Source organism: Capra hircus, chromosome 15 (genome assembly GCF_001704415.2).
Source record: "Capra hircus breed San Clemente chromosome 15, ASM170441v1, whole genome shotgun sequence".
NCBI classification, from domain to species: domain Eukaryota; kingdom Metazoa; phylum Chordata; class Mammalia; order Artiodactyla; family Bovidae; genus Capra; species Capra hircus.
In genome coordinates this window covers 1,433,177-1,458,976 of record NC_030822.1, presented here as the reverse complement: position 1 = coordinate 1,458,976, position 25,800 = coordinate 1,433,177, and the positions used below count along the sequence as shown (strand labels likewise).

Below are 25,800 nucleotides of genomic sequence, written 5' to 3'. Positions count from 1 at the left end.
GTTGGGCTTTTGTTGTTGTTTTAAGTGATTGAGAACCTGAACATAAATGTTTCCTTGGAATCTTGGGGTATTCCAGTGTTTCTCATGGTGTAACTGTGCCTGATACAATAGATGATTGTGTGATAACACACCAAGACACAGTTAAACAGGTTACAACTAAAATGTAAGATTTCTTGATTACTATATTGAATAAATTTTTAGTTTGAGGTTTTTATTTTAAGTGAGTTTTTTTAATGAATACGGATACAGCTTGTATTTAGGTCTGGCAGAAGACAGGAAATATTAATTACTAAAGCTAAAGAAGTGTTTGGTCTTGAGTAGCAAGTGTGACATACGACCAGGGCCTTGCTCCCTGCTTCTGCTTCTGCTCCAGTGATGGCTGTGGCTCTCTGGCCATGCGCCATTCACTGTACATGGCGCTGTGCAGTACCCGACTTCTGTTCCCACAACACTGACGCGGTTGTCGTCACCTCCTTCCACACGTGGGGACTGGAGCTCGCAGTGTTGGCAGTGTGTCTTCTGCGGTCGCAAGCGAGTGAGCGCCAGAGCCAGGCACTGAAGCGCTCTATGACGGTGCTCCCTGTTCACGGACAGAGGACTTGGTTTTCCTTCAATACTTTTGACTTTGCAAAGGAATGAGCTAAGCTTTCTGGAAGCCATAATTTTTCTCTCTCTCTTCACTTTGTTTTACTGTTTCAGCACCACATTAAATACCAGCATTTGCTGAAGAAGAAATATGTATGTCCCCATCCCTCCTGTGGACGACTCTTCAGGCTCCAGAAGCAGCTTCTCCGACATGCCAAACATCATACAGGTACTTTCTTAGAAATGCCCTGTTAAGTGTGTAGATTGGTGACAATATTTTTCCTGACCTATCCATCCAGCATCGCCAGGTTTGTTTATAGTACTCTTTGTTTCACAGCCAATAAACGAGAAGCTGGGCAGCATTAGGGAACTTGCCAGTGGTTACATAGCTAGTTTTTAGCAAAAAAAGATAATAGTAATTTTGGGGGTGGTTTCTAATTCTGCTTCAGTTAGATAGATACTTGTAGTAACTGCCTGGACTGAAAATGAGGAGTATGTAGGGAAAGCCTTAATGGTAAGGAGGCTTGCTTATAGTTCACATTGCCTACTAAAAATCTCCCAAGACTTCTGCTGCTGTTGGAATCACAAAGGCTAACTGTTGGATCCACATGTAGCCTCCTGTGAGGCTTCCCAGGTGGCTCAGTGGCAAAGGATCCACCAGCCAGTGCAGGCACACAGGAGACACGGGTTCAGTTCCTGGGTCAGGGAGACCCCCTGGAGGAGGCATTGGCAACCCACCCCAGTGTTCTTGCCTGGAAACTCTTCGGGACAGAGGAGCCTGGCGGGCTGCCGTCTGTGCGGCCGTGAGGAGTTGGACGCCGCTGAGCGACCGCGCACACGCAGCCTCCCACAGGAGCTGTTGGCCGGAAAAGAGGGATTGAGTTCCTGTGTGGCGCGAGTCGTCAGAGGAGTTCAGGCCGCGCTCACTTTCAGCCACTCGACAGTTCGGCGCAGTGCAGCTGATAGGAACAGATTGGGCTGGGTAAGCTTAGTGAGGAGTCCAGCAACGCTGTGCCATTAGAAGGAGGAAACGGGGCGGCGTGTGCGGTGCTGGCTACTGCACAGAGCCGGGCACCTGGTGGGCCCAGCACTGGGGTGTGACCTGAGGTCTCCATGCTCCACAGGCTGCAGGCCTTGCCTCCTGCTCTGCCTCTTCAGTGAGGACGCCATCCCCACTGTTTCTCTAAAGGAGCGGCTGTTCCTCTGCTCCTTCTCCCTGTTAAACTGTTTCGTTCATAGAAAATAATTTCTGACAGCCAGTTTAGACTACTTTAGCTAGATTTTATAAGCCGACTATGACAAACACTGTTTTAGAAATTAAATCCTTTCCAAATATTTGTATGTAGTTAATACCATTTTATGATGTCAGTGTTGGAGAATTTTACTCTTCCAAATGAGTGTGAATTGGCTCCCTTTGAAAATATAATTTCCTTAAGTATGTGAAACGCTCCACATGGGTTCGTCATGCTCCCGTGGAGCTGGGAACATGGCCCAGACCTGAGAGATGGTAAGCTCTGTCCCTGGGTTGGGAGTGTGCGTTCCAGACCCTACTGTTCATGAAGAATGCAGACGGACAGACCTGGTGTCCTGAGCCCCTGCTAGAGGTGGCGCACCCCAGGCCCCGCCTCGACCTGCTGAGTCCGCCTCTGCGTCCCCTGGAGCCCCAGGTGCCGCCTCCGTGCGTTCAGGTGGGAGAGACGTGGCTCTTCTCCCACGGTCGCTTTTAGAACTGTTTGGGATGGAGGGTAGGATTACACTGGATGTTGTTTGCTTCTTGTGTTTTCACTGTGACTGCTGCTGGTCATTTTAAGTGAAAGGCGTACAAAGAGTGTAGTGGCCATTTGTTCAGCAAGTAGACATTGGGCATCTGTTTGTCCACTTTATCCCCAACCAGTTGATAAAGAAGAAAATAAGTCCAGTGCTCCTTGCCCCATAGGATTTTTTGAGAGGAGTTTAAGTTGTTTATCTTGGGTAACATTTTTTTTAAAAATCTGAAACAGAAGATACGAGTATCACTTTGAGTATGGATCTGTTTTCTTTACGTAATGTCAAATTCTCTTTAATGCTGTTGTTGAACGCCAGCTTCTTTGTATGTAACCATTCAGCTTTCACAATCTGTGAAAAAGCTGTTTTAAGAATAAAAGCTGTGAGAAATATAATTGTTTACTTGCTAAGCAGTTTATCCTGCATCTGACTTACTGGTAAAACTGAGATTAGGATTCACATTCTCATATTTCTCTCTAGCTGTGTTTTTTATTTTTGTTACTATAAACACATTCTTATGTTAACGAATGGCTAGACTAAAAAAAAAAGATGAAAATGATACTTTTCTTTTTTGAGTGTGCTGTGCAGTCTGTGTGGGATTTCAGTTGCCCTACCAGGAACTGCTCTTGGCCAAGAAACTAACCCACTGGATTGCCAGGGAATCCCCTCCCGCTGTCTGTTTTTAAGTTTCGTTTATCCAGGGTGCTGATACTCCACATTGCCTTTACTCTGAATTCACCTGCCTGATTGTCTGCTTGCTTTTTGTAAGCTAGGAAAAAATACTTAAGAGGGATTCCAAATGGAACAGTAACTAATCACATTGTTTTTCTCAGACCAGAGAGATTACATCTGTGAATATTGTGCTCGAGCCTTCAAGAGCTCCCACAACCTGGCGGTGCACCGGATGATCCACACCGGCGAGAAGCCGCTCCAGTGAGTACTCGCTCCCGGGGCGTGCCCCGCCGGAGGAAGCCCCTCTCGTGGCGCTTGGTGTTCCCTGTGTGAGAGCGGGCATGGACTGGGGGGTGATGCCTAGGGACCTGCCTGGATGGCTGAGTCATTTGTCCGTGAGGCTCCGGCCCGGGATGAGAGGGCGCTTCTCTCTCTGATGGGCCGTTTGCTCCCTCGCTCTCTCAGATGCGAGATCTGTGGGTTCACGTGCCGGCAGAAGGCGTCCCTTAACTGGCACATGAAGAAGCACGACGCAGACTCCTTCTACCAGTTCTCCTGCAACATCTGCGGCAAGAAGTTTGAGAAGAAGGACAGCGTGGTGGCGCACAAAGCGAAGAGCCACCCCGAGGTGCTGATCGCCGAGGCCCTGGCCGCCAACGCCGGCGCGCTCATCACCAGCACAGACATCCTGGGCACAAGCCCCCAGGCCCTCAGCCCACCCGCCGGCGGCCAGGGCCTGCCACTGCTTCCCGAGCCCCTGGGCAACCCCGCCCCCGGAGAGTGCCTGCTGCTGGAAGCCGAGGGCGTGTCCAAGGCCTTCTGTGGCGGGCCCGAGCGGGTGAGCCTGGTGACCGACGGCAAGCTCTTCGTGGGCGGCGGGGGCGGCACGGGCGCGGACGGGCTGGTCATGAACTCGGACATCCTCGGTGCTACCGCAGAGGTCCTGATCGAAGACTCGGACTCAGCGGGGCCATAGCCAGGGGCGGACCGGGCGCTGGGACGGCTCAGACTTTGTATTTAAAAGACAAAAAGGACAAAAAAAAATTTAAAGCATTTAAAATCTAGTGAAATAACTGAAGGGCCTGCTCTTTCCATTGGGTCACAGCACACACACACACACAGCCCCTCTTCTCCCTCTGTCACCCCCTTGATAAAATTGACGTTGCCTTTCCCAGGAAGCTCGACAAAGAAGCCGCTGCAGCAGCTCTTAAAGGAAGGGTTCTTTCTAAACTCACTTCCAACCAGGCAGACTTCCTGCTCATCAGCAGACCCCCCCCCCTTTCACCCCGTAGCTTCAGTGTGCTCTGGATCAGCTTTTAACTCTTAATGATATATTGATATCCTCTCGACCCCTCCTCCTCCTCTCCCGCTGCCCTGTGGTCCTGGCTTCTACCCTTGCAGCACATGTATCTTCCAAGTATCATATACTTCTAATCTCTGGAGGCTGGCAGCTTGACTTGGCACTTTAAGGCCCCTGAGCAGGGTGAGCTGTTAAAACAGCGCACATCTCTCACCCCCTCTCCCTCCACCCTCTCCAGGTGAAGGAAGGAAGGCAGGCTGCATGGGGACCACCTCCCTCCTCTTGGCCTTCTCCGTCTTCCTCGCCGCGCCCCCCAGCCCCTCCATAAGGTTCTCAATGGTGCTCACTCGCTCGCAAGCAGGCTCCTGGCAAGGAGGGGCCGCCCGCCCCATGGTCTCCGGCCATAGACAGGGCTCTATCGGTGAGAAGTCCCAGACTAATGACAGAAATTTGCACTTTGAACATGTGTGTTTTTGTGTTGTGGAACCTGAGATTCCTTATTTATTAATGGAAAGTCTGATTTCTTTTTTTTTTTTTTTTTTTTGTCTTTGTTGCTATATTTTGTGGGGCTGGGCAAGATTACATTATTCTGACGTGGGGTCCTTTGCATAAGAGGTACTTGTAGAAGGCAAAATAGAGGGTTGAAGAAGCACAGCCAGCCCCTGAAATCATAGCGCTCCAGTGGCCTTTGCAAAAAGCTGGTCCTCAGCACCGACAGAATCACTACAGTGCTTTTCTGGAAGCCTCTTCAGGGAAGGACGGTGGGGTGTGGTAACTAGCACTCTTCGAGCTTGCAGAGCATCGAGGTTCAGGAATTTTGAGGGGAGGAAGGAGGTTATTCAGGGTCTGAACTACAGATGCAAGGTTTTCTCTTGAGAGTTGTTCTTTGTCCCCATCGTTTCTCTGTACACACCCCCCTGTCAGCCCAGCTCTGGCCCCTCTGTCTTTGCTTTGTTTCATCGTGGGTTCGTCTCAGCTCCCATTTGGTGAAGGGCACTGCCGTCAGAAAAGGAATCATCCGAGTTAGATGGTTTTAAGTCAAAGGAAATTGTTCTGTTCTGTTTCCCTTGTAAGAACACTTCAGAAGAAGGAAGTCTTCAGCACAGTTAGTAGTCTGTATGATGCTTTGGCTTCCACCTGAAATTCCAGGAATTACCGTTGCCCTTGAGATAGGGACTTCATGGGGTGGATCGCTTACTACTGTCCACGGGGGAGAGACAGTTTTGTACAACTTCATAACGTCCAGAAGACTAAAGATCCATTTTGGCTCATTTTTAGAGAGCTGGAAGGGCAGTTTCTATCCTACATACCTCAGAAACTGAGATTAAAGGCTTGCCCTGCTCATTGTTCGTTAGAGATGTGTAATGGCTGTTGGAAAGAATGAAGCTTTGCTGAGAACAGAATAAGGAGCAGCTTGTTTTCCACAAACACTAAAACTACAAAGTTTATCAGTTTTCTCTCTGATTTTTTCCCCCCCCTAAAAAGAAGGGTAACAAAATGCCATCTCTGAAAGAAGCTTGCTCTACACCCACTGGTGTGCGTGGGGTAGGGAGGGAAGCGTCTGCAGTGACCGTCTTAGACGCTGCTGTCTGTGTTCCGTGGGGAGGCTTTGCCGTCGCCTCCAGGGCCGGGCAGAGAGTGGAGTAAGGATGGGAGGAATATGGAATGTGCTTTCCTGGCCACAGTGAGGGCTTGGAGTTGATTCTGGTGTGTTGAGTAGATGTGAAACTACTATAAGATTAATCGGACGGGTCTACAGCGAAGTTCCTTTCCCGTATAAGTCCTTTGGTTCACTAGCCGGCGTCTATAGCCGCCACTTCTTGCCATCATCACGTTGACCTTATCCTTGGTCTCCGTGAATTACATTTGCAGCGCTTAGTCATCGAATGTTTTAGCCACCTACACAAAAGCAAACTGCATTTTTAAAAGAGAACTTGGAGACAGAGGGAAAATGTTTTCTTCCCTTTATCACACCCCTCCCCACCCAGAGCAGCTCATCGGTTCTCCTGATTTGAAACTCCCCTTGTCACTCTTCACAGCTGCCATTTGCCTGTAATTTGCTTCAGTGAGTTATTGTAGCAGGCTGCGGTGAATTTTCAGGTATTTTTCATGGGCTCAGTTTGCTTCCTTTTGAGAAAGGGATGCCAGCGAAGGAGAGAGTGGCTCTGAGTGAGCTGTCACCAGTTTCTCTTCCTTTAACTTTCTGCTCCTCAGACGTTTACGTCACCATCCTTCTAAGGAACTCAGTCTTAAAATTCTCCGTTTCCTACTCTTAATCAAATTCTGGTACATTTTTAATACCTTCTTCCCACAGCATATTCATCTTTAATCAGCGGTTCTGAATTTTGGAAACGTACTTGAAACAGGTGTTTCTCCAAGGTGTGCTTTCCCCCTTATTTGTGGTTGCCCGGGGTTATTTTGCATAATTGAGACTTAATATGTTTCAGAGAATTTAGATAAACACTGGCCAGGATGACTGGGAGTGAAAATAGATACATTAATGTATGGAAAAGCATCCACATAGAGCACTTGAACCTCCTTAGAACCTGTTTGGAGAAAAAATATAGAGTATACTAAACCTCACTAAGGTTATTACGGTCAGGCTGTTTGAAGCACCATCTTTCCCTCCTGCCTTTTTCCCACCTTCCAATGTACTCAAGAAAATTGAAAAATTGTAACGAATCAATTTAAAATATTTTATTTCCTAAAAGCCTTTTTTGCCTGTTGTAATGTGCAGGACCCTTCTCCTCTGATGGGAGAGAGACCTGAATCTAGGTCGAAAAGCTTATGTAAAAAGAAACTATAATAAAAGGGATACTCTGCTTTTCAAATCCTTGTTTTCTCTTAATCTAGCTAAGGCATATCCAAAATAAAATGTAAAGAAGAATAATAAAAATTGTCTTCATGGAAGCTACTGGTCTTCCTTGGTTGTACTGAGTTATAGTTACGCTGGGGTGAAATAATTGATATGCTCAATGAGAAAACCAAGTGCCCTCAGAACAAGTCATGTGGCAGAAACTTGTTTGCACTTGTTGTGAATCAGGTCATTAGCTTTTGACTGTTTAGTTCTTGATTTCTAATACTGAGACGCCGTTCTGATCATATGGCAAGATTGGAAATCCTTTCCATGTTTCAACTATCTGGAAAAGGTGGCCATCTTAATATAGTAAAGGAAGCTATGGGGTTAATTTCACTCTGATGATGACAAAACCCTGATAGTATTTAATGTTAGTGCTCCTTCACAAAACTCAGTGTCCGTGAAAGTGCAGAGTTAAAAGGCTCCGGCTGCATTCCCTAAAGGCCTGCTGCGGCAGCTCCCCGGCCCATTTCTTTCCCTCTCTGTCCCTCGATCGTTGTTTGTGGGACTTTTCCCCTGAGAAGGCATTTGTTTCAATTCACAGGTAGTGTCTGTGATTCATTTGGGGACGAAACGTGACTCCTAACCCAGTTGGCATCACCCTGGAACCTACAGTTACTTGCGGTAGAGCGACGCCTTAAGCACTTAAACTGCCTTCGCTTCAGTCCCGCTCATTCTGTTAGGAATTTTGTTAAGAATTTTCATTTTGTTAAGAAGCAATGTGGTATGATTGGGATAAGGAAAAAGAAGAAAAGCATGTTGTCACTTGAGTGATACTGCCTCAGAAATGTTACCAAGTCAGGGGTGGGTGTTTCCTGTCCTTTGGAAGAGAACAGGCCTAAACAGTCCCTGCCTCATCCTGGAAGCTACAAGGGGGGCACCATGATTGAGAAGATAGTGATGCCCCCTTAGCTGACTTGTAATCAAGCGCAAATTCAATTTTTAAACACAGAGCCAAAGGATAGGAGTAGGGGAAAGTGCTGTATTTTTACAGGATCTCTTTCATGTAAACTTTGTGTCTTGAACAAAATATGAACCAGCCAAAGAATGAAATTGGAAAGTCAGTGGGAGAAACAGCTGTAGAATCAAAGGCCTATATTTAAATTTTGAACCCAGGCACTGGATTTTGTGCACATGAAGTAACTTCTTTAAGCCTGCATTTCATGTGTAAAATGAAAAAAACTTTATCTTGTAGAACTATTCTAAAGATCAAATAAAGGCTTTAAACCATGTCTGGCCCAGGGTAGATGCTTATTGAATGGCAGCTGTATCAGTAACAGTAGCAATATTATTGTATACCAGGCCAAAGAAGAGAGAGGAGGACCTGGGGGGCACAGGGCGGGTGGCAATAAGATGGCCTGATGGTACGTGTGTATGAAACAGGCCACATTAGGCAGGGGCGTCCTGAGAGTGTGACAGTGACCTTGTTGCTAAGTGCAAAAGCAAGACAGTGCCTGAAAACAAGTACACGAGGCACTGAGGAGGAGCAGGATGGAGGCCGACGCTGCAGGACGGAAGCCGCTGGGAGGGGCCTTTGATTCCACAGGCGCAAAATCCGCAGCCAGGAATTTGCTGCCGCCTCTGAGCCAGGCTGGGGGTGGGGGTGCGCAGTCCCAGTCCGGCTAGGAGAGATGCCCAGGGCATTTGGCCCGCGAGGCACATTTCTGATTGGGGCCAGTGTGGACAGACAGACCCAGCGCCCTTGTTTGCTGGGCCCGGCCGTTGAGTTGGGATGGCGTTCACGGAGCATCCGCTGCCCCCTCCTCACCGCCGGGACCTGTGTAGCCGCTCCATCTGGCTAGCACGGAAGATCCGTTCAGACCTGACTGCTCTGGTGGACTCTTACGTAAGTTGCCGACCTTGCTGTCGTGTGCGTTCACTTCCTCTCTTCTGACCCCGCCCGTTGTCATATTTCCACCCTGTTACCGGTTACAAAAGCCCTAATCAAGCAGTCGTTTTATACACTGGGCACCTGTCGTTTGACATGGCCCTTTCCTGAAAGAAAAGTCCTTTAAGACTTTTTAAATATATGCTATTTAGGAAACATGTTCTTTAAATAAGAAAGTATACATGGGGTTCTAGGTAGATTTGTCTACATGTCTTGGAGGCTGTTCCTAATTTGAATACCTGTCTGAATTCTTCCAGAGTAGATGAACCATAAGCTCTCCCAAGTTTGGGTTCTTCATGTATATGTTGTTCTGACTTTTTAAACTATGTAAACAAAAGTCTGAGTAAGGTGTATAGAGCTGGGTGAAGAGCAGTATAAACCAACCAATTTTTCCTATTATAGTATTAGGACCCTGTACAATCAGAAGTGTTTGTGTGTCTAAATAGAAAGGTCACCTATAAAAAAAAAATCTGGAAGAAACCCTGGGGAACTGGAGAAGTGTCCAATTCTTAAGGAGCTAACCATAAAGGAAGATTCCCATCAGTCTCCACCTAGGGCCTGCTTTGGGAACTGCAGGCTCCTGTGGAGAGCTCTGAATTTAAGTTCCCGGAGAGTGGGTTTATCTTCCTAAAGCCCCAACATTCAGAAATCAGACTTTAAAATACAAATTACATATATATATATACAGCTATTGACTTCTCTAATAAATGACTGTCCTCACCAGTGAGAGTGGGCAGTGGAGAGGGCTATTAGAACAACTCTGTCAAGGCTGTATTTTAGAGCTGCTTAGGTATGGCCAGTATCTTGAGGTATATTTAAAATACTTACACTCCAGTTTGCTGGTAATATTCCGGGTGCCAGCAGGGAGTGTCAAGTAGGGAGGAAAAGCTATTCTAGGCCAGGCAGTGGCTTTCAGCCTTTGGCACCCAGCAAAAGCTGCAGATTCTCCCAAGAAAAGTGAACAGGTAGTCCAAGCGGTGTGTATAAATTCTGGGAGAACAGGGTCTTCCTAACGCCAGTCACAGATCCCACAGGAAGAATTCCTCTTGTGCACTGTTTTCCTTACAATCTGGACCCTTGACCAGGGAGGTGAGTAGCATGTGTGGGACTTGGCGGCGGCGTGAGGACGGTGGAGGGACTGCAGGAGGGGTGACGCTTCTCTATCCTTGGCCAGATGAAGCATCAGGGTCTGAACGGGAACGTGAGCCTGGACTCTCTGGAAGGTGTGCCGACGGCCAGCTCCAGCAGATGGAGCGAGCTGACTGAGGCGGAGCGGCTCCAGGAGAACCTCCAGGCCTACCGCGCCTTCCACGGGATGTTGGCCCGGCTGTTGGAGGACCAGCGGGCACACTTCACCCCGGCTGAAGACGACTTCCACCAGGCGATACACACCATCCTCCTCCAGGTGGCGGCCTTCGTGTACCAGCTGGAAGAGTTGATGGCGCTGCTGGGGCACAGGGTGCCCCCCAGGGAGGCCGGCGGGCCGCCCCTTCTCACTGGGGATGCTGGTCTCTTTGAGAAGAAGCTGTGGGGCCTAAAGGTGCTGCAAGAGCTTTCTCGGTGGACGGTGAGGTCCGTGCATGACCTGCGGACCATCTCTCGGCAAAGTGGGGTCCCCGCACGTGGGAGCCATCGCGCGACCGAGGACAAGAAGATGTGACTGCGCCCCCTCTCACTGGCTTTCTCTCCTGATGGAAGAGACACTGTTCTCTGAGGCCTCAGTTACCCAGTCTTAACTTTGAAATCCTCTAAAACCACAGCCATCTTCACAGGGTTAGAGACACGGACAGATGGGCATGCAGGTTTATTCTGGGGTGAGTGTGAGTGTGTGTGTGTGCATGTGCCATAAACGAATGGTGGGCACACAGGTTTATTCTGGGGTGAGTGTGAGTGTGTGTGTGTGCACGTGCATGCCATAAAGGAATGATGGGCATGCAGGTTTATTCTGGGGTGTGTGTGTGTGTGTGTGTGCATGTGCATGCCATAAAGGAATGGTGGGCATACAGGTTTATTCTGGGGTGAGTGTGTGTGTGTGTGTGTGTGTGCGCGCGCATGTGTGCACGTGCCATAAAGGAATGATGGGCATGCAGGTTTATTCTGGGGTGAGTGTGAGTGTGTGTGGTGTGTGGCTGGTGAGTGTGGTGTGGCGCGGCATGTGGTGTGGCACGTGCCATAAAGGAATGATGGGCATGCAGGTTTATTCTGGGGTGAGTGTGAGTGTGTGTGTGTGTGTGCGCACGTGCGTGCACGTGCCATAAAGGAATGGTGGGCATACAGGTTTATTCTGGGGTGCACGCGCGTGTGTGTGTGTGTGCATGTGCCATAAACGAATGGTGGGCACACAGGTTTATTCTGGGGTGCGTGTGTGCGTGTGCGCACGCGTGCCATAAAGGAACGCGGGCAGAGGCAGCATCCCCCACCGCAGTGTTCCCGTCTTTCCTACCCACTCAACAACCTCTGCAGGCATGTAACAGCCTCACAGGATAAATATATTTTTTAACTCCAGTCGTGGATGACTCTTCTGAGAAGACTGAAATAGTGAATTAAAATAATGGACTCTCGCCAGTTCAAACTCTGGGATAATGACGATCGTGGTTCGCACGTGTTGAGTATCTGCTGCTTGAAGCGCCCTGCCAGGGGCTTTAGGCGAATCATGATCTCCCACGGCCCCGCTGAGGGAGGCGGTGGGATCTCCGTTTGGCAGATGAGAAGACAGGCTCGCAGAAGTGGGCACAGCTTGTTCAGGGTTACCCGCCTAGCAGACAGCACCCTGAGTTTGGACCCAGACGTTTCGCGTCCCAAAGCCTGTGCGCCCTTCACTGGTAACGGGGCTCTGTCACGGCTCCTCTTTGCCTGCTGGGAAGGGCGTGTACTCTGTCCCCGGGGCTGGGGAGACAGCCCCCAACCGTGTCCTGAGGGCGTTAGAGGCAGCGCCAGCACTTGCCGCCGGTACTTGGCAAGGAAGAGAGAGCGGAGACCCTCAGATCGGTCCGCCAGGCGTCTGGAAGCTGGCGGTGTGCAGGCCCGCGGCGCGTTTCAAATACCCGCTGATGCGCTTAGTGTGGCCTTGGGCACAGCGTCCCCCAGGCGGCCTCAGTCCGCTGCAGTCAGCACCGCAGCGAGTGACACGAGCCCCGTAGCCCAGACCTCCCTGAACGGCGGGTAGGACGCTGCTCGGGTGAAAAAGTCGAAATCCTCCACCAGCCACCCTCTGGCCTTAGCCACGCGGAGGGCGTGAGGCCCCCTGTGTTCCCGTGGGAATGCAGAGCTTCTGAGGCCACGCAGCACGGCCTTCCTGCGTCTCAGCAAAGGGCACGGTTCTGCGCGTAATGTTCTTGAGAGGGACTCTGAAAAGCACCGACTCGTGAACGCGGGTGTTGCAGGAAAGGCCGCTTTGGCCGGGCTTGCGAGCGGGCGGGCGGGGCATCAGAAGTTCCTGGGTGTCGCTCCCTTCACAACGCCAGTGGATGCACGCTCAGGGCTGGGGCTCAGATCAATTTGGCTTACTTACTGGGCCTTCTTTTCTTCTTTTAAGGACCACCTTCCTTTCTTCTTAAAAGATGGCGAGTCAGAGAGGGCTGGCTGCCTGCGGGTCTGTGCCCGCGCCCTGTGAGCTCAGGGCGCGCAGCGGGCCAGGCTCCGGCGCGCAGGGACGGCGCGGCGCGCGCCGGAAGGGGCCGCAGGCCGGCCTGCACTGCAGTCTGAGCTGCGTGTAAGCGGCCCGCAGCTGAAGGCCGGCCGGGGCAGAAAGCGCTTCCCGAGGAGACCGGGGTCCAGTGTGTCCCAGAGCAGGCTGAGGAGCAGAGGAACCGTGAGGAGAGCCAGGGAAGGGCGTCCTTACCAGAAGGAAATGAGGCGATGAGGCGCAGCGGGGGCCGCTCGGCTCTGGAAGTTTATTGCTGGTCTGTAGCGCTGGTTATGGTGGGTGTGTACGCAGTGAGTGAATGCGTAGAGGCGCATTTCACTCAAGCTTTTCCTTGTTTCAATGGTTTCTTCTGCTTAAGAGCAGTATTTTGATAAAACACTTGCTTACTGATATGAAATGCTTAGATTTATCTGTACAGTACATTAGGCTCTTTTGGTTTAATGAAGAATGTTCTGGCTGACATTTCTTAGTGAGAAGTACTGATTACACCTTTAAGTCCCTCAATCGGTAGAATTTTTTAAAAAAGATTTTTGGGGGGGGGAGGGGGAGGGCGTTTTTAAAGCCTTAATTGAAACTGTTACAATATTGCTTCTGTTTTAAGTTTTGGTTTTTTGGCCAGGAGGTATGCGGGCTCTTACTTAGCTCCCCAGCCAGGATGGAACCCACACTCCCTGCGCTAGAAGGCGAAGTTTTAACGACTGGACTGCCAGGGAAGTCCCTGTGCAATTTTAAAAATGTATTTATTTTTCTGGCTTCTTCGGGTCCTGTGCGGTGCCCAGGACCTTTGGTCTTCATGGTGGCATGCTGGGTCTTTAGATGAGGCCTACGGAATCTCGTAGGACATCTGCAGGAGTTTCAGACGCCAGTGGAGCCTGGCTTCAGCTCTGCTGAGTCGCTCCTGGAGGAATTTTTATCTACTAGACACACATTTGAAGCGGCAGCAGATCCAGGAAAGGTGTAAGTACTAACTACTGGATGGGAGGAGGTAGAAAGATCAGGTCACAAAAGTATCGTGTCTTCTGAGGGCATTCCCCGGCAGCGTGCGAGGAGCTGTGTGTCGCTTTCTCCTGCAGGAAATGTATAGACTTCTTAGAAAAGGATAAAGGGGAAATGGGCACTTGTCCATGATAACAAAGACATAAACGTGGGGATCTGAATGTGTAGTCACCACATCATGCTTATCTGAAATGGACGAAGCGGACTAAGTAAGGGACTGACAATGTTCCGTGCATATATATGCTGCCGCCGCTGCTGCTGCTGCTGCTGCTAAGTCGCTTCAGCCGTGTCCGACTCTGCGACCCCATAGACGGCAGCCCACCAGGCTTCCCCGTCCCTGGGATTCTCCAGGCAAGAACACTGGAGTGGGCTGCCATTTCCTTCTCCAATGCAGGAAAGTGAAAAGTGAAAGTGAAGTCGCTCAGTCATATCCGACTCTTAGCGGCCCCATGGACTGTAGCCCACCAGGCTCCTCCATCCATGCGATTTTCCAGGCAAGAGTACTGGAGTAGGGTGCCATTGCCTTCTCCAGTACATATATATAATGCTACATATAATAAGGCCTCTTTTAAATTTATTTTTAATTGGAGGGTAATTGCTCTACAACATTGAGTTGGTTTCTGCCATACGTCAACATGAATCAGCCATAGGCGTGCAGACGACCCCTCCCTCTTGAGCCTCCCTCCCACCCGGCACCCCAGCCCCCTGCTCTAGGTTGTCACAGAGCACCAGGCTTAATAAGGTCTGAAAAGGCAAAGTTATAGTTCACAGCCCCTAACTCCTATTTTGTAAAGAGAACTGGGACTCCCTTGATGGTCGGGTGGTAAAGAATCTACTTTCCAATGCAGGGGACATGGGTTCGATCCCTGGTCAGGGGATTAGGATCCCACGTGCTGCCAGACACCTAAGCCTGCGTTCTACAGCCAGAGAAGCCTTCTCCCTGCAACGAAGAGCCCATATGCAGCAGTGAAGACCTGGCACAGCAGAAGTAAAAAAATAAACACTCCCGCCAGAGAAGCCCTCTCTGTGGGGACAGACTCCTGAACCTGTCCAGGAACTGCAAGGGTGAGAGTTGACAAATTCTTCATGCATTGATTTCCAAAGGTAATTTGGAAAAAGACTTGAAAATTAGCGCAAACTGAAAGTCCACGCCTGGAAGAAAATTGACATTAAGACAGTCAGGTTCGAGGGAAGTGAGAGTTTTAATACAAATGGAAAGTGTGAGGTCGCAGCCTGGGAGTCACAGTTGTTTCAGGCGGCTGTGGATTCAAGCCCGATGGGTGACTCATCGTCGTGACCGATAGTCAAAGAGGGACAGGACCAGTAAACAGCTGAAAAGTCATTTAGAAGGATTTCTGTCTGTGAACCCTCAGCTCATGACGTAGCTGGGCGCCTTCTCTTTCTCTTGGGTGAAATAGAAATGCAGGAAGCAGGGGGATGAGAAAGGGATTGGTGAAGAAAAAAAAGGGGAAAAAGAAAGATGCGGATGTCACTCCAGTTGATGCGTCTGTGTGTGTGTCTGTGTGAGTGTTGGGGCCAGGGCATTTATAAAAGGATGCTTTGACCTCCTGCCTCTCATCCTGCCTCAGCTTCAAGCCTCAGACCCAACAGTGACCCACCCAGATGGCAGTACATGTGAAAAGTGAAAACGAGGGGCTTCCCTGATGGTCCCGTGGCTGAGAGTCCAAGCTCCAAACGCAAGGGGCCTGGCTTTGACCCCGGGTCCTGGAATTAGATCCCACATGCCACAACCAAAGAGTCTGCATGCCTCGGTGGAGACTGAGGACTCCGTGTGCCGCAGACAAATGGTTTTTAAAAAGTGAAGATGATAAAAAAGAAAGTCATCATTTCATTCAGAAGCTTCTATTGAACTCTAAGGTCTAGATAAAAACGATAAAAGCATAATTTGGTCTTTTGATGAAATACGTGTGGGGTGTGAGGTATGAAAATCTGCACGCATGTGGCTCTTAAAATACCCTATTTTGACAACAGTCTATTTTTGGCAGATGGATGCCAAAATGAAAGAATATGGGATTCGGTAATGGCTAACAATAAAGATTTTGGCTCAGCAAGACCACGAGTTGCTGCTTTTATTTCTGTATCTGGATGAACAGGGGGAATTTCAAGTGATTTCAACACGGGATGAAACGTAATCCCTCTGGCCAGGGCCAGGCTCACTCGAGCGTGCTGGGTAAAGCTCTGTGATGCCAGGCCACTGGGCACAGCTCCCAAGGCCGGCCAGGCAGCCTCAAAAAGATAGATTTCGCCTACATTTACCAGCTTGCCTGCAGCTGACGGAGATTTTCTTTTATCCAGCTTTACATGCAACAGAAGAAACCTTAGGCAGAAACCAAGTTGAGGAAAATCCACAGTGGAAAATATTTAAACACGCCTATGAGATTCTGCATTTTTATCCACATGTTCAAAGTCATATGAGAGGAGGTGCTGCACTGACTCACGTAAGACGCCTCTACGCTGCTTTATGCCATTGACTCAGCCTTCTGAAGCCCCTAATGCTGGGAAAGACTGAAGGCAGAAGGAGAAGGGGACGGCAGAGGACGAGATGGTTCGGCAGCATCACTGACTCAATGAACACGAATTTGAGCAAACTCTGGGAGACAGCGGGACAGAGGAGCCTGGTGTGCTGCAGTCCGTGGGGTCACAAAGAGTTGAGCAGGACTTAGCGACTGAACAGCAACTCCCCTGAAATACTTTCACTAACAGGGCAAACACCAATGGGTGGTAACTTGTCTGAGTTCCCTCCTCTGGTATACGAGAGGTTTGGAGAGTTCTGGCTCCAAAGCTCACCCCACTACCCCTGGCTGTCATGGGACCCCTAGGCATCAAGATGGCTCTAGCCTGAAATATCCGTTCTCCCTCCCTGTGATTCACGCTCCTTGCACACAGCCAGTGACAGAGTTCACACAGTCTCTGCAACAAACTGTACTAGGTTCCCAAACTCGGGAGCAAGTCAGTTTCTCCTGAGCTGAAATGGCAATAACAACTCACTTCACAGGATTTTATACAGCGCAGACACATTTGAGTATCTGAAAGTATTTGTCAGTGACATGCAAACATCGAGTATACTTAATGCCTCCAACAGCTTGGACTAATGGCAGACTTCTTGCTGAGAAGAGGGCTCTGCAAGTGTCTCAGGGATAAGTCCCGGGGGTTTCCTAGGGGTCGTTCGGCCAGAGCCTAGACGTCACCCGGCTTGTTGCACTGTGGGCCTTTGGCCACTAGAGGCCGATGTGGTTTCACACAGAGCCTCCAGGAACTCACCCACCGCCCTGGAGAGCTGAGACCAGGCTGTCCACTGCATCCAAAAGACGGTTTCCTCAAGCATCAGACACGTTCTGGAGACGCGTGGTAAAGAGCCAAGGAAGTGTGCAAACCAAGACACCCTCCAGGAGCAGTGTTAGTCACTCAGTTGTGTCTGACTCTGTGACCCATGGACTGTAGCCCACCAGGCTCCTCTGTCCATGGGATTCTCCAGGCAAGGATACTGGAGTGGGTAGCCATGCTCTCCTCCAGAGGATCTTCCTGACCCAGGGATCGAACCCAGGTCTCCTGCATTGCAGGCAGACGCTTTACCACTTGAGCTAGAGGGAAGATCCAAGACAGCCCCAGGACGCGTTAAAGCACGCATTTAGACCTGGAGTCATCCTGCCGTGTAGCAGCACCCCGCTCCTCACACGGGAGGGAACTCACACTTCATTTAGTTTCATCGCATCATTAAACACCGTGCAGGAGGACTTCCCTGGTGGTCCAGGGGTTAAGAATATCTTTGCCTTGCAATGCCAGGGACACGGGTGCGACCCCTCGCCCAGAGAGATCCCGCACGCCGCAGATCAAGTGAGTGTATGCCCCACACCTCCTGAAGGCCTGGCACCCTAGAACCGGTGCCCCACGACTGGAGGAGCCGCCCACCGTGATGAGAAGCCTGCACCGCAATGAAGGGTAGCTCCTGCTTGCCGGAAACTAGGGAGAGACCCTCACGCAGCAGTGGCGACCCAGGGCAGCCAAAACTAAGTGAATAAAAAGCAAACAAAAGATGCACTGCCCAAGGAAGCCAGAGGCGCACCCGCTGCCCCAGCTGTGCACTAGGAGAACGGGTTTGGTCCCGGCATTCTGCACTGGGCTCCCCAGCTTCTCCATCAGACCGGCCTCACCTTTGGGAGCCTCTGGGCGGTCCCGCTGCATGTGTTCGCTCTTTCACACCCAGAGTGGCAGGCACCTCCCAAGAACCAGGTGAGGTAGGTGCTGAGGTTCCGGTGTTACAGCTGGAGAAACAGAGGCATGAAGGATTGACGGTCCGCTGCCCCGGAAACACACACGTCCTCCTGAGAAACGACAACAGAAAGCGGGCTGCAGACTCAGTCCTTCCAGAGTCTAAGCGAGGCCTGGAGGGGCCGCGAGAGGGAAGCGTGCAGAGCCACTTCAAAGAGGCTCTTTGCGAGCCAGGCTTTGAAAAATGACCAGGATTTTGCCCTCAGGAAAAAATATAAGCCAGGGGTGGGGAGCAGGGTTGGGTATGGGCAAGAACATCTCAGAGAGAAGCAGCAGCCCTTGTCAAGGTCTGGCCGCCAGAAGGCATGTGGCATGTTCCAGAATGTTCTCCATCCATGCCTGCAGCTCGGGGTTCACCAAGAGCCCCAGTGGGAGGTTCGGCAAGAGGAGAAAGTGGATGATGCCTTGAAGAAGGACTCTAGGAAACGTTTGTGAAGATGGGTAGTGCTGGTATTTGCCCTTTGTTTTAGAAAACAGACTCAGACAGCAATCAGAGGTGGGAGCTGCCGGAGACAGACTCGTTAAAAAGATGCTCCTCTGCTCCTGGTAAGGTACGTCCGGCTCTTTGTGCAAATGTTAGAGGCTTCCCTGCTCCCTTAGACCCGGTGCTCGGGTGGGGCGAGGCAGGCAGCACAGAGTCATACGACCGAGGGGCTTCCCTGGTGGGTCCAGTGGTTATGCATCTGCCCACCAGTTCAGGGGACACAGGTTCCCTACCCGGTCTGGTGAGATCCCAGGGGCACAACTCCTGAGCCTGACTCTGAGCCTGCCGTCTGCGGCGGAGAAGCAACACAGTGAGAAGCCCGCACTGTCAGCAGAGAGAGCCCTCATGCGCCAACGTCCAGCACAGCCGAAGGCAAAGGCGACACGTTAAAAGACGGCCTCTAAAGAGTGATGGTAATATAACCAAGGGAGTGATAAAATGTATATAGAAGCTTGAAGATGTGATGCAGGATTACTGAGGGGGAAGCCATCAAGGCCTTTCTCAGCTGGTTATGTCCCCCGAGACCTGAATACTGACTCGAGCCGGCCGCCAGGAGACCTGCGGGGAAAGCACCAACGTCAAAGGGAGCGTTACCCGCGGGTGCCAAGGAGGAAGGAGCGTCCCGTCCTCAAGACACTGCTGGAGAGAGCCTGGCATAGCATCCAGGCTTTGGCTGGGGGGTTCGGGGGAGGGCAGAAGGAATCAGAGGTTTGCTCTGGTCTGGATGCTCTCACAAGGTAGGGGCGAGCTGGGGCTTCCCTGGTGGTCCGGGGCAAAGCCACCCAGCTCCCGGCGCAGGGGGCCCGGGCTCCCTGTCTGGTCAGGGCGCTAGCTCCCACCCACCACAACTAAGGAGTCCTCGAGCCACAGCGAAGCCAGGAGGCCTCACACGCCACCAGATAAAAAGGTAATTGTTTAGCTTCTCGGGGGGAAAATGTGTCTGCAACGCCAAACTTCAAGAGAGTTTTAAGGAAGAAATAAAGTCTGTCTATGTGAGCGAGAAGGTGCAGCCAAATAAATAAATAAATATATCTTAGAAGGAAAGAAAGTGAGGCAAGTTCAGAACTGGTTATTTTGTCGATGGCACAGTGATCTTACTTTTGTATGTGATTAGAAAAATCCATGCAGTGACCTCGCTCTGCGGCGTGTATCACAGGCTCAGGATAACTCTGCCTGAGGTTTCAACTCTGTGAGATTGTTGAAACGTGTAGGATCACTAGCTGTGAGCCTCAGACCGACCTGTAAGAGTATCACGGTGCTGGGGGATCATTGTTTCGATTCTGGACATCCCTGGACACCAGGGCTACTTTCTTCCTCCGTCCCTAACAGTAAGGTTCTGTGAGGACAGGGAGCTGAGCTTTCTCTGCACTGCTGACCACAGCCAGCAGGCTGACAGCAGTCGGTGTGTGACGAGCACTTCCATGTGGCAACCAAGGGTGGCTCCTTCCAGATAAAAAGGACCAAGACATCAGTCACGGAACCGGCCCTGCTTTCTAACAGACTCTGATTCCAGAACACATGACCCCTGATCGAATCCTTCCCCAAACTAACCAACCCAAGGCCAAGGCCTATGGCTTCAAACCACCCCCCACCCAACACATCCATTTTGAGGTGCCTGTTGCAACGAGCCAATAAACCCGGCTTTGGTTACTCCAGGTGTTGTTCTGGTGGTCTTTGGCTAAAGAATAGCAACCCTGAAAAGAGAAAGCATTGGAAAAGCTTTCAGCTGTAAAGTGACATGTTAGGGTCTGCAGTTTTAAAATGAGCAATCAAACCACTACGCACAGATGGGTCTATGGGGGCAAGACCAGAAATAAGCAGAAAAATCCAGATGATGGAAAATCTGAATTAAAAGTGACAGTGGGGATGGAGCGCAGAGAACGTCTCCGAAGACCAGTACAGAGGGCTTGGGGCGGGAAGATGGTGATAAGGCTAGTGAGCCCCAGAAAGAGGGAGAGACCGCAAAGCACCCTCCAACCAGGAGGAGAAGGAACACACAGGAGACGCAGAGTATCCATGCCTGCAGACGCTGGGTGGAACGTGAAGGGAAGTGAAGGGAAAGTCGCTCAGCCGTGTCCAACTCTCTGTGACCCGTGGACTGTACAGTCCATGGGATTCTCCAGGCCAGAGCAGTGGAGTGGGGAGCCTTTCCCTTCTCCAGGGGATCTTCCCAACCCAGGGACTGAACCCAGGTCTCCCACATTGCAGGCGGATTCTTTACCAGCTGAGCCACCAGGGAAGCCCAAGAATAATGGAGTGGGGAGCCTATCCCTTCTCCAGGGGATCTTCCCAAGCAGGGAATCTAACCGGGGTCTCCTGCATTGTGGGCAGATTCTTTACTGGCTGAGCTACCAGGGGTAACATAGGAGATAGGAAGCCTGTTTTTTTAAATACATTGAGTGTGGAGCACAGAAGCAGGGTGCAAGGGGTGGGGGAGAAGGAAGCTGAAAGGGAAAGTTGGGGCTCAACCATGAGGGTCTCGGTTTAGATCAGCGACCCTTTCCCCAGTGGCAGAGCTGGGAACTGGCCGAGCTGCAATTCAAACGCAACTATTCGAATACAAAAGCCATCAGTTCAGTTCACCCACTCAGTCGTGTCTGACTCTGCAACCCCGTGGACTGCAGCACACTAGGCCTCCCTGTCCATCACCAACTCCCAGAGTTCATTCAAACTCACGTCCATCACGTAGGTGATGCCATCCAACCATCTCATCCTCTGTCCTCCCGTTCTCTTGCCTTCAATAAAAGCCATACTTTTTTATTAAATTAAAAAAAACTGGCATGGGGACATAGCTGATCAGCACTGCTGTGACAATTCTAGGCGAGCAGTGGAGGGACTCGGCCACACGCACACATGCATCTGTTCCCCCAGCTCCCCTCCCATCCAGGCTGACACATTGCGCTGAGCAGAGTTCCCTGCGATGCAGAGTAGGCCCTTGTTGGCCACCCACTTAAAACACAGCGCTGATTTCAAGCCACAAAGGTTCTCTCTGTCACTCTGTGAGGATCCAGCCGCACTTTCATTCCGTAGCTATTGCATGGCTCAGCACATTGCCCAGTGTTATCTATGTCTTCGTCTCTGCTCTTCTGGAAGGTGGGCTCCTTGAAGGCCCAGGCTGTGTCTTCCCTGGAATAATGTAGATGCTCAGCCAAGGTTGGTTGCCAGGACGAGAGGAGGGACGCAGCTGGAGACAGAGATGAAGAGAAGGGAAGCTGGTGTGCGCCAGGGTGATCACTGTTCACATCGATGCTTTCCTAACGTTTTCATGGAAATGATACTGGTTGTCGGACACACTGGGGTAACTCGGAGGGGGTCTGGATTCTAGGAGAGAGGCACTCTAGGCTGGACAGAAGTGGGGGACCATGACAAGGATGGTGTGTTTGACAACCTCCGTCCTCAGTCAATCTAGTGCTGAAGGGGTCAATAGCTCTGGGTGTCCGTTGGACATTCTGTGCTTTATATGAAGGGTTAACAAACTATTTCCTAAAGACTATACATTAAATATTTTAGACTTTTGTGTTACAAGGTCTCTGTTGCAACTGTTCAACTCTGCCATTGCAGAGTGGTCTTTGGCTAAAGGGTATCAATACTGCAAAGAGAAAGCACTGGGAATTTTAAGCTGTGAGGTGGTGACATATTCGGGTCCACAGTTTTATAAAATTGACAGTTACAGATGACACATAAACAAATGAGTATGGCCACATTCCGATAAAATTTTATTGACAAAAAACAGGTCCCAGACTGTGGGCCATGTCTGCTGACCTCAGATTCATATGAATTTTATGTTTCAGAGCTTTGGGTCCATCTCCCCTCAGCCCAGTTTTTAAACTTTGATGAAGTCGTAGGGAAGGTAAAACATTACTTCTGCCCCCCTTAGATCTTCAGCTGAAGCTCTTTTTTTTTTTTTTAAGTAGTTTATTACAGCACGCACCGCACTTTACTCAGGAGAAAACTGGACCAAAAGTAATTCAAAATGGTGCCTTAAAATTCCAATTTGTGTAACATCTTCAGCAAGAATAATACATCTGTAGACAAATGACTGGATGAACAAAAGCTTAGGCTTCCGAGGTGGGCATACTGTGGGACGGTAAATATATGTGTGTTGAAAGGAAAACTAATGGAGTAAAGCTTACCTGCAGATTCCTCTGGTGCCGTCTCTGGGCTGATAAGAGTCTGACTTAGAAAAAGTAGAACTTAAATCCTGCCCTTAGGCAGAAAAGCAGGAGCTTCTTCTGTGTTTGCTGCTTCTTGCTGACCTTTAGCTCAAAATAATTTTGTGGTTTCCTTCAATGTTCAACTTATTAATTTGTACTTTTATGAATGGTCCTTTTGCCACCATATCTAAAAATCTTTGCCTAACTCAAACCACAATGATTGCTTTCCTATATTTTCTTCTTCCGTGTTTTTCAACTTCCCCACTTTGTAAAGGGTCATCCTTCTTAACAGCCCCTTAAGAATGAATATGTCACAACAGACAACACAGAAATACAAAGGATCATAAGAGACTACTAGCAGCAATTACATGCCAATAAAATGGACAACGTGGAAGAAATGGACAAATTCTTAGAAAAGTACAACTTTCCAAAACTGAACAAGGAAGAAATAGAAAATCTTAACAGACCCATCACAAGCATGGAAATTGAAACTGTAATCAGAAATCTTCTAGCAAACAAAAGCCCAGGTCCAGACAGCTTCACAGCTGAATTCTACCAAAAATTTAGAGAAGAGCTAACACCTATCCTACTCAAACTCTTCCAGAAAATTGCAGACGAAGGTAAACTTCCAAACTCATTCTATGAGGCCACCATTACCCTAATACCAAAACCTGACAAAGATGCCACAAAAAAAGAAAACTACAGACCAATATCACTGATGAGCATAGATGCAAAAATCCTCAACAAAATTCTAGCAATCAGAATCCAACAGCACATTAAAAAGATCATACACCATGACCAAGTGGGCTTCATCCCAGGGATGCAAGGATTCTTCAATATCTGCAAATCAATCAATGTAATTCACCACATTAACACATTGAAAAATAAAAGCCATATGATTATCTCAAGATGCAGAGAAGGCCTTTGACAAAATTCAACATCCATATATGACAAAAACTCTCCAGAAAGCAGGAATAGAAGGAACATACCTCAACATAATAAAAGCTATATATGACAAACCCACAGCAAACATTATCCTCGATGGTGAAAAATGGAAAGCATTTCCCCTAAAGTCAGGAACAAGACAAGGGTGCCCACTTTCACTGAAACTATTCAACATAGTTCTGGAAGTTTTGGCCACAGCAATCAGAGCAGAAAAAGAAATAAAAGGAATCCAGATTGGAAAAGAAGAAGTAAAACTCTCACTGTTTGCAGATGACATGATCCTCTACATAGAAAACCCTACAGACTCCACCAGAAAATTACTAGAGCTCATCAATGAATATAGTAAAGTTGCAGGATATAAAATCAACACACAGAAATCCCTTGCATTCCTATACACGAATAATGAGAAAGTAGAAAAAGAAATTAAGGAAACAATTCCATTCACCATTGCAACGAAAAGAATAAAATACTTAGGAATATATCTACCTAAAGAAACTAAAGACCTATATATAGAAAACTATAAAACACTGATGAAAGAAATCAAAGAGGACACTAATAGATGGAGAAATATACCATGTTCATGGATCAGAAGAATCAATATAGTGAAAATGAGTATACTACCCAAAGCAATTTACAAATTCAATGCAATCCCTATCAAGCTACCAGCCATATTTTTCACAGAACTAGAACAAATAACTTCAAGATTTGTATGGAAATACAAAAACCTTGAATAGCCAAAGCAATCTTGAGAAAGAAGAATGGAACTGGAGGAATCAACTTGCCTGACTTCAGGCTCTACTACAAAGCCACAGTCATCAAGACAGTATGGTACTGGCACAAAGACAGATATATAGATCAATGGAACAAAATAGAAAGCCCAGAGATAAATCCACGCACCTATGGACACCTTATCTTTGACAAAGGAGGCAAGAATATACAATGGAGTAAAGACAATCTCTTTAACAAGTGATGCTGGGAAAACTGGTCAACCACTTGTAAAAGAATGAAACTAGATCACTTTCTAACACCACACACAAAAATAAACTCAAAATGGATTAAAGATCTAAACGTAAGACCAGAAACTATAAAACTCCTAGAGGAGAACATAGGCAAAACACTCTCAGACATAAATCACAGCAGGATCCTCTATGATCCACCTCCCAGAATACTGGAAATAAAAGCAAAAATAAACAAGTGGGATCTAATTAAAATTAAAAGCTTCTGCACAACAAAGGAAAATGTATGGCAAAACCAATATAGTACTATAAAGTAAAATAAAGTAAAATTAAAATAAAAAAATAAAATTAAAAAAAAAGAATGAATTGTGCATCTGTGCTAAGTCATTGCAGTTGTGTCTGACCCTTTGTGACCCCATCGGCCTTAGGAAGCATCACTACGAACAAAGCTAGTGGAATTCCAGTTGAGCTGTTTCATATCCTGGAAGATGATGCTGTGAAAGTGCTACACTCAATATGACAGCAAATTTGGAAAACTCAGCAGTGGCCACAGGACTAGAAAAGGTCAGTTTTCATTCCAATGCCAAAGAAAGGCAATGCCAAAGAATGCTCACACTACCGCACAATTGCACTCATCTCACACACTAGTAAAGTAATGCTTAAAATTCTCCAAGCCAGGCTTGAACCAAGCCAGTACATGAACCGTGAACTTCCAGATGGTCAAGCTGGTTTTAGAAAAGGCAGAGGAACCAGAGATCAAATTGCCAACATCTGCTGGATCATCAAAAAAGCAAGAGAGTTCCAGAAAAACATCTATTTCTGCTTTATTGACTATGCCAAAGCCTTTGACTGTGTGGATCACAATAAACTGTGGAAAATTCTGAAAGAGATGGGAATACCAGACCTGCCTCTTGAGAAACCTATATGCAGGTCAGGAAGCAACAGTTAGAACTGGACATGGAACAACTGACTGGTTCCAAATAGGAAAAGGAGTACATCAAGGCTGTATGTTGTCACCCTGCTTATTTAACTTCTATGCAGAGTACATCATGAGAAACACTGGGCTGGAAGAAGCACAAGCTGGAATCAAGATTGCTGGGAGAAATATCAATCACCTCAGATATGCAGATGACACCACCCTTATGGCAGAAAGTGAAGAGGAACCAAAAAGCCTTCTGATGAAAGTGAAAGAGGAGAGTGAAAAAATTGGCTTAAAGCTCAACATTCAGAAAACTAAGATCATGGCATCTGGTCCCATCACTT

The 25,800-nt window shown here is 48.7% G+C and overlaps 2 protein-coding genes across 2 annotated transcripts in view; both read left to right on the top strand.

Annotated features, from left to right (window-relative positions):
- Positions 1 to 7,231, top strand: part of ZFP91 (ZFP91 zinc finger protein) — a 36,947-nt gene extending 29,716 nt beyond the window's left edge. Inside the window, 3 exon segments of the mRNA XM_018059035.1 lie at positions 700 to 814; positions 3,183 to 3,282; positions 3,487 to 7,231. Of these exon segments, the coding sequence (XP_017914524.1) occupies positions 700 to 814; positions 3,183 to 3,282; positions 3,487 to 3,997 (726 nt within the window). The 3' untranslated portion in view covers positions 3,998 to 7,231.
- On the top strand, positions 8,484 to 11,180 carry CNTF (ciliary neurotrophic factor). The gene is made up of 2 exons (XM_005690293.3): positions 8,484 to 9,024; positions 10,241 to 11,180. The coding sequence occupies exons 1-2, from the start codon at positions 8,911 to 8,913 to the stop codon at positions 10,724 to 10,726; spliced, it is 600 nt and encodes a 199-aa protein (XP_005690350.1). The 5' UTR covers positions 8,484 to 8,910; the 3' UTR covers positions 10,727 to 11,180.